At 50.4% G+C, this 9009-nt stretch overlaps 1 protein-coding gene across 2 annotated transcripts in view; it reads left to right on the top strand.

Moving 5' to 3' along the window:
* The first annotated feature begins 215 nt into the window (after nucleotides 1-215).
* Nucleotides 216-9009, top strand: part of palm2akap2 (PALM2 and AKAP2 fusion) — a 36099-nt gene continuing 27305 nt past the window's right edge. For both annotated transcript variants that reach the window (XM_084686370.1, XM_084686369.1), the window contains exons 1-2: nucleotides 216-511; nucleotides 7739-7819. In XM_084686370.1, coding sequence (XP_084542496.1) covers nucleotides 467-511; nucleotides 7739-7819 — 126 coding nt within the window. In that variant the 5' untranslated portion in view covers nucleotides 216-466. The remainder of the gene's footprint in view (nucleotides 512-7738; nucleotides 7820-9009) is intronic.

Genomic DNA, 9009 nt, shown 5'->3' with positions numbered 1-9009 from the left:
TCCATTCTCCCCTCCCCCCCTCTCCCCTACTCCTTCCCCCCCCCCCCTGCTCCCCTCCCTCCACTCCTCTCAGCTGCTCCCCCCTCTCTTCCTCCTCCCCGTTCTCAGCTGCTCTGCACATACATGGCTGTGCCTAAAAGGGAGGGAGGGGGGGTGAGAGGCTGTAGGAAGAGAGAGAGAGAGAGAGAGAGAGAGAGAGAGAGAGAGAGAGAGTGGGCAGACAGGCAGACAGGCTTAGTTGAGGCACATGGCCAGTGAATGAGAAAGATTTCAGCACGCGCTCCGCACTTTGACTGGATTACTACAGACCACCCTCACTGCCGGGTCTCTCCTTCGCTCGCTCCCTTTCTTCTCTCTCTTCTCTCTCTTCTCCCTCCCTCCTTCCCTCCCTCCCTCCCAGCCCCAGGCAGACGGGACAGAGTTGTCTCTCCTTCGTGTCTCACCTCTCTCCCCTGTCCCCCACAGAATGGCTGAGGCTCAGCTGCACAAGGAGAGACTGCAAGCCCTGGCGGTAAGTCCCGTTCTTACTGTCTAGCTCTGTGACTCTCTTTCTTTCTTTCTTTCTTTCTCTCTCTCTCTCTCTCTCTCTCTCTCTCTCTCTCTCTCTCTCTCTCTCTCTCTCTCTCTCTCTCTCTCTCTCTCTCTCTCTCTGCTCTCTCTCTCTCTCTCTCTCTCTCTCTCTCTCTCTCTCTCTCTCTCTCTCTCTCTCTCTCTCTCTCTCTCTCTCTCTCTCTCTCTGCCTCTCAGTGTCTCTCTTCATATCTCTCTCGTTCTGTCTCTCTCCTACACACATCTGTTCTCATGGACACTAACTTGTCTCATAGACGACTCTCTGCCCTCATACCCGCTCAATCACTCTCCCTCACTCTTTCTTTGAATCTGTATCTCATACACACTTATACTCTGTCTCATACTGTATGTCTACATTTCTTTCAGTCACTCCCTCTCTCGCTCTCTTTCTCTCTCTCTTTTGGTGTGTCTCTCTCCCCTTCGTTTCCCGCACTCGCTGTGCTGCCGTTGCTGTGTGTGCCTCTGCTCAGAGGGGAGCTGTTAGCAGGGAACTGTGGAAAACAGGGGAGAAGTTTCCAGATGTGCCGTGAGATTGAGGCGCAACGGTTTTCTAAAAGGGACCAGGAGACTCGTAGCTCCTTGGTCTCTGCTGGGTCGGTTGTGGGTTGGTCAGGATGGAAGCCAGCATAGATGAACCCCTGAACACCTCGAGAACGTCCCAAGGTTCTGACAGGAGCACGAAAAACTGCCGTTAGACAAGTGACGGATTGAGGGGGACTAAATTTGGCGCCAGCAGGAACCACAGCATGCACACGCACAACACACACACACACATACACAGGGATAGAAACACACACACAGGAACACAAACATGCACGCAAGTAGAGTAGAGTGCAGCGACAGATGGAAAACTATTTTGGCCACGTTGTAACATGGCAGCCTTGCCTGGCAGGGAGTATTTACTGTATGTGATACCAACATGGTGGACACACTGTTGACTATGGAGAAGAGTAAACACTTTTTGAGATCCAGCTAGCCAAAGTTCATTCCCCTCCATGCTGGCAAGTTGTGTTCCAGAACGTTAACCGTTCCAAAGTGGTCACAAATGGAATGTGAAGAAACAGCGAGTGTTCGCTAATGTTCCAGAACCTTCATTGAAGTTTAGAAAGGTTTGTTTCAATTATGATCATGAGTCTACACCAATGTTTCAGAATGTTTACTGATGTGAAGTGTTCAGGAACATTCAGCCGTATTCATCCCTGTGCCTATCCAGCTGTGGCTGTTGAAGGAGAAGGGGAGGTTCAGATAACACTGCTGTAGTTATCCACAGTCAAGTGGAGGAGACAGGGGGGAAGAAAGGGGGTAGGAGACAAGAAAGGAGACAGGGGAGGAGGTGAGGAGGCGGGAGACATGAAACATGGCAGAGTAAGGAGACAGCTCTGTATGCATAAAAGATGTAGATCTTATTACTGCTGTGAATTATAGCTGGCTGAGGTGAGCTGTTCTGGAGCAGACTGGTGCTGGAATTACAGGCAAGTGATTAACCTAACTAATGGCCTGTTCCATCTGAGCCACAGAACGTGAAATATGGAACATGAACTTTAAAACTTAGAACAAAAGAACCCAGGGAAAGGAGGTTCTGGAGCCTCAAGCACCAGTCAAGTGCAGCAGGGCACCTGGTATCTGGCACAGACTGGCATGTGACTGGTGATACCCTGAGAACCTGTTATGTTGAGCCATCAAACACAGACCCCCAAGAAATGAGCTGGACTGCACAGTTGTATTACACTCACACAGGTCTCTGTTCCCCAGCCAGCAGATTCCAGCTGAATTATAGCTGCCATATTTACATTAGGGACACCAAGGACACCATCCCAGAGAAGCCTGGGCTGCCAGAGTAGCACATGAGTACTAAATGTACTCTCTGGACACTTGGATATTGTAAGATATTTGATTGTTCTGCACCATATTCCACCGATCTCCTCTCCTAGTTCCCTTCACTCATAGGCCACGCCCCCTGCTGTGACTGAAAATGAAGCAACCGTAAATGAGGAAGCACCAGAGCCATTATAACTTCCCATTCGAAGCCCAGAACAACAGCATGAGGCACGTGTGTTTCCCTTGATGTTTCCTTGGCTATCAGTGATGTCCCACACAGGAACCAGGAAGTCACACCCATGGAACATGAATGAGTACGAGGATGATTCAAGATTGATCGAGTCGTTGTGCCTGAGCTCTCAGCCAGACAGCAGTCAGACCCTCTGGCACAGCTGAGGCGTGAGATGATGTCATTAGGGTTGAGAGCGATGCACCACCCTGCAAGGGGTCCTCCAGCATCGGACCCCTCTGCACACACACACAGACACTGCAGCCCTCCACTCCCAAACAGGCTAATTACAACATCAATAATGGAACGTTATGGTTTCCATCTTCATCACCCCCATCATAAATAATGCAGCATTTTGTGTGGGTTGCTAAAAGAAGTTAGCATCACTTAGCAGCCATAGGATTAGCAGGAGTTAGCACATATTAGCAGGGCTGATAGCCACTAGCATTACTTAGCAGCAATAAGCACTGTTTGAAGATGGAGGTTAATGTAATTAATGTCTTCACTGTCATTTAGACTCTTCCACAGATTTCACATGCAGACTGGAAACTACTGGATCAGTGTTCCCATAACCCTTTGACCTTGATTCTCATCCTGTTCTGAGTTAGTCCTTGGTGATGTGAGCCTCTATCCTGGATTGGTTGTATTCTCTACTCTGGGTTAGTTGTACTTACCTATCTTGGTTGAATATTGGTGTAGCTCAATGATAGAGCATTTGGTTGCAGATCAAGAGGTTGCAGATTTAAATCGCAGTGAATGCTAAATGATAGAATTATTAATATTGAATAATACTATTAATGTTCTCTGTCCTGTGTTGGCAGTGTTCTCTGTCCTGGTTTAGTTATAGTTTCTATTCTGTGTTGCTATTGGGTGAAACCATCGTCTGTCTTGAGTCAGTTTGAACCCTCCCCCTGTGCTGCTAGGTTTTCTGAGTTGAGCCAGGTTTGTAAACATCTTCTCCTGGCCAGACCTGCTCTAATTGTTCTTGATGACCCAGGTTATTTACATGAATTGAATGATCCTTTCCGGCTGCCAGGCATGCTGGTGTTCCATGGAGATCCAGTGATTGTCCTGCCTAGACATAGGAAGCTGGTAACCCCACCAGTCCACAGTCACAGAGAGACTCATTGGTGGGATTAGTAAACGGTTTGGATGTCATCTTGTTAAATCCAGACATGTAATTACCATATAATTAGCACATAATCACAGAGCAGCGTGTTCCCAGGTTTCTCATGATGCACTACTGGAGCTATCTGGAGAATCTGCAGCAGTTCTGCAGTTGGCCCGGTGGTCAGTATTGTTGGTGGTTCTGTGAATCTGGACCAAACCCAGGATTAGCCGCTACAGAATAACAGGGTTTGATACAAGCCTGGGCTGGGCTACCACTGTGTATTAGGAGGGGAGAGAAAGATGATGTGTATGTGTGCATAGGTGTGAGCGTGTGTGTGTGTGTGTTTGAACAGAACATACAGGCTTGTTTACACAGATGACCTCAGTGCTCATCCCCCCTCTCTCAGTCCCCATCCCTCATCCCCCTCTCTCCTCCCTCACCCTCCACGCATCCTCTCTCCTCACCCACCAGATTGATCCCGTCTTGGCTGCAGTATGAACTAGCTGCAGGACTGGGCGTAGTAGTGGAAGGCATACAGGGGGTTGGGTGGAGTTGAGCTTGACCAAGGTTGGGCATGAGCTTTGGGGCTGTGGTTGGGTTGGAGATCTGGCAATTGGGACTGGATGGAGGTTGGAGTTTGGGGTACTGGGGATGGGGCTGCTTTGTAAGGTCAAAAATATTGGGGCTATTGGGGAGTTGGAAGGTCGGGGGCGGGGAAGGGTGAGGGTTAAGCGTTATGTTAGGTCTAAGTTTAGCAGCAGCTGTCCTAGCTCCCTCCTCTCCTCTCGGCTGCCTAGCATAGTTTAGGGGGCGGGGCGGGGTGTGGACGTGGGTGGTGGGGCACAAGGGGGTTAGGGTGGCAGGAATGCTGGTCAAGTGGACTCTAAACTGGGAACCACACAAACAGTCGTGTGGGAGACAGGAGGGAGGAGGGCAGCTGTGTGGTAGATAACGGCCTGAAGGGTTAGCGTTAGCTTAGTTACCCAGGTATGGATGTCAGCATTGACATCCATACCTGGGTAAATGACTGGAGCAATCACACAACAAACGACTGAATGGATAACTGAGTGAATGACAGAAGTTGACCTGGTGAATGACTGGCGCATTCCTGTCCATCTGTTAGTTTGTCCACCCGCTTACATGTCTCCACTGGGAGCAAATGAGGAGTGCATACGGAGTCAACAGCAGTGGTAAACAGAGATAGTAAACACAAAGCAGCAGTAAGCTGGAGCCCGTGAGGCAGGGAGGAATGAGGCTCCTGTTGGGGTCCCCAGTTTAACTGGAGCCACATGGAGCCTCTGGTGATGTCCCCAGGGCTTCTGATCTCCACACAGCCATGTGGAGCACCTCCATACCTGCTGTGGCAGTGGCAGGGACGCCTTCATCACCTCCACACTGGCTAATGAAACAAGCTTTTACTGGCTTCTCTGGCCTCTGTGGGTGTACGTGTGTGTGTGTGTGTGTGTTTGTTTTCAACTCTGGCTCTGACTCTGACTAATCAGAACCAGGGGACAGCCGAGTGTGTGTTTCAGCATGTGTGTGTCAGAATGTGTGTGTGTGTGTGTGTGTCTAATGTGTCTAACATAGGTGCATCTGCCATGAATCAGTCCTACTGAAACTGCTGAATGAGCTTCTCTGTCTCCTGACTTTCTTAGCACACACACATACACTGCCACACACACACACACACACACACACACATACTAACACACATACTCACAGGTACGAAAGTGCACACAAATGATTAATCCATGGTATCACCATGGCCAATACAGGATGTTTGTGCATGCAAGAGAGAAGAAAAGAGAGGGCCAGAGAGAGTGGGGGAGGTCGTGTCATCAGGAATGTGAGCATATTTGTCTCTGGGGGTGTGTGTTCCTCCTGAGGATGGGACTGTGACTCTGTACAGGAACTTCCTGGCCTGCTCTTGAGGAACAGTATTAGATCTAAGATCCCATGGCTGCAGAGGACATCGGGTGAAGATCCATGACCAGCCCTATGGAGAAGGAAGGGGAGACAAAGAGAGAGAGAGAAAGAGAGAGAGAGAGAGAGAGAGAGAGAGAGAGAGAGAGAGAGAGAGAGAGAGAGAGAGAGAGAGAGAGAGAGAGAGAGAGAGAGAGGAACTCTGTGTCAGTGTTTACAGTGTTCTCCCTGGTCTGGCTTCCATAGTAGCTAACATGGGGGCCAGGGTGTAGGTGTCTTGATGCTGCTGGGGAAGTGTTGTAGTGGTCTGGGTCAAACCCAGGAGCTGGCACAGCACGTTCACTCCACGCCAGACGCTCTGTTTGCAGTTTGAGTTCTAATCCTCTGTTGGCATGTAGAAGCCGTGTTGTCAGCCGAATATCTGCATAGTAACATGCATGTGAGAGAGGGCCTTGGTGGCAAGTCTCAGTCTAGACATCACTATGGACAAGGGTCTGTGCAGTGAGGGCTTTGTGTGTCCAGCTATGTGTGTGGTGTGTGTGTGTGGACAGTTGTCTGCCTGAAGCAGCCCTGTCTGTATGAATGACTCCACTCTCCGCTCTCCCCTCACCCTCCTCTCCTCTATGTCTCTCATTCCCCTCTCTGTGTGGAGACAGCTGGAGCTGGCCTGCTGTATTGGAGCAGGGTGTTGTAGGCGTGATGTCAGGGTCTGAGCATGTGCGTGCGTGTGTGTGGGGGGGGAGTGGGGGTGGGGGTGGGGGTGGGGGTGGGGGTGGGGGGAGGCAGAAGGGAGATGCATGTGTGTGAATGTGTGTTTGTGTGTGTCTATGTGTGATGAGAGGATAGTGGAGGGGACGAGAGGAGAGGGAACATTGTACAGAAAGGACTGTTGACAAATGATTTGTGGAAACCATGTTTCCTTGGCACGAAAGCAATTTATCTACAAAGATCAAACATCTTCAAAGAAGTACGTGTGTGTTCATGTGTATGTGTCTGTGTGGATGTGTGTTTGTTTGTGTGTGTGTAAATTCACTTTTTTTTGTTACCACATGTTCTCCACAGTCACAAACATCTGGAAGCCATACTCCCTCTGACCAACAAGGCCATGGGAACTGCTAAGGGTGTGTGTGTGTGTGTGTGTGTGTTTGTGTGTGTGTGTGTGTGTGTGTGTGTGTGTGTGTAAGCATGTGGGAGATGGTTGCTCTGTCGTTCTGTTGTGTATGTATGTGTATGTCTGTGTGCGTGTGCATTTGTGTGTGCGTGTGTTTGTGTGAAACACTGACGTACTTCAAGGGGCTTTCCTCAGTTATATATAGGAATAGGAAGTAACCATGTTCAGCGTTCCCATGGTGATCCATCTGTTTCATATCAGCAGGCTCCATGTGACTCTGATGCCTAAACATCATCACCCTCTCCTCCTCTCCTCCTCTCCTCCTCTCCTCCTCTCCTCCCCCCCTCGTCTCCTCCTCTCCTCCTCTCCTCCTCTCCTCCTCTCCTCCCCCCCTCGTCTCCTCCTCTCCTCCTCTCCTCCTCTCCTCCTCTCCTCCCCCCCTCGTCTCCTCCTCTCCTCCCCCCTCATCTCCTCCTCTCCTCCTCTCCTCCTCTCCTCCCCCCTCGTCTCCTCGTCTCCTCCTCTCCTCCTCTCCTCCCCCCCTCGTCTCCTCCTCTCCTCCTCTCCTCCCCCCCTCGTCTCCTCGTCTCCTCCTCTCCTCCCCTCCTTTGTTTCTGTCCTCTTTTGCCTTATCTCTCTGCTCCCCTCTCCTCTCCTCCCTGCGTCCCCCTCTCTCTAACCACCCTCCTCCATCTCTTCCTCTATTCCTTTCTGCTTTTCCCAAGGTCCTCTCTGCTGACCCTAACCCTCCCTGCCCTGTTGCCCTTCCCTCCGTCATCAGTCCTCGCTCCATTCTCCCTCTCCATCTCTCCGCTCCCCCATTCCTCTGTCCCCCTCGCCCTCTCTCCTCATCCCCAATGCCACGCCCCTTCTCTCCCTCTCCATCTCCCCTCATCCCCCATCCCTCTGTCCTTCTCTTCCTCTGAGAAAGTAAACGGTGTGGGGGGGTATGTTTGTGTGTTTGTTTGTTTTTCAGGAGAAACGGAAGCGCCAAGCAGAGATCGAGGACAAGAGAGGTCAGCTGGAGGACCTGGTGCTTCAGCTGCAACACCTCAAGGTACACACACATCTGACAGTGTGTGTGTGTGTGTGTGTGTGTGTGTTTGTGTGTGTGTGTGTGTGTGTGTGCGTGTGGATGATAAGAGGTCATGTGCAGCGTTAAAGGTCACATAGGCATAAATATTCATACATTTGTGTGCTGTGTGTTCTGACAGCAGCCAGATGAGTCTGCTCCTCTCTCCACAGCCTTGCACACACATACACACACACACACACACACACACACGTAAGATAAGTACTTGGAGGCTGGCAGAATCTACAGAAGCAGCAGAGTGAGAAAGATTTGAACACAAAGAGTAGCATGCTAAATACAGAGGTGGAGGAGGAGGTATAGAGAAAGAGAGAGAGAGAGAGAGAGAGAGAGAGAGAGAGAGAGAGAGACAGACAGAGTGGGTGTGAGAGATTCCAGCAGGAAATGGGATGTTTACTTAAGAGTATCGTTTGAGTTACTTTACCGTGAGTGGATGGAGTAGAGAGTCACAGAGACTGTTCTCAGAGGAGAGACTGGGTCAACAGAGGCTGTTCTCAGAGGAGAGACCAGCTCGACAGCCGGATGGCTCACATGGTCACACACTCCCTGTCAACTGAACACTGCCCCTTCTCACCATAGGCACCTTCACTTTTACGGCGTCATAATGCAAATACAGATATTACATTACCACCTATTCAAGAAAAGTCCCGAGAATATTAGAGTAGCACAGGACAGAATAGGATAGAGCTTCCTTGGGAGGGTAGATCTAAGTGGTTAGATGGTGTCCAGTGTGTTTTAATAGCAGGATCATGTGAGGCCACACCCTGCCTGGCCTGTGTGTCTGGAGCGCATGAATACTGTACACACACACACACATGCACACACACACACACACACACGCACACACACACACATGCACATGCACACACACACACACACACACATGCACACACACACACACACACACGCACACACACACACATGCACATGCACACACACACACACACACATGCACATGCACACACACACACACACACACGCACATGCACACACACACACACACATGCACATGCACACACACACACACACGCACATGCACATGCACATGCACACACACACACACATGCACACACGCACATGCACACACACACACGCACATGCACACACACACACACGCACATGCACACACACACGCACACACGCACATGCACACACGC

The sequence above is a fragment of the Hypomesus nipponensis genome, chromosome 22, assembly GCF_054491055.1.
Source record: "Hypomesus nipponensis isolate SF chromosome 22, ASM5449105v1, whole genome shotgun sequence".
Taxonomy (NCBI): domain Eukaryota; kingdom Metazoa; phylum Chordata; class Actinopteri; order Osmeriformes; family Osmeridae; genus Hypomesus; species Hypomesus nipponensis.
This window is presented reverse-complemented; position numbering and strand designations above follow the sequence as displayed.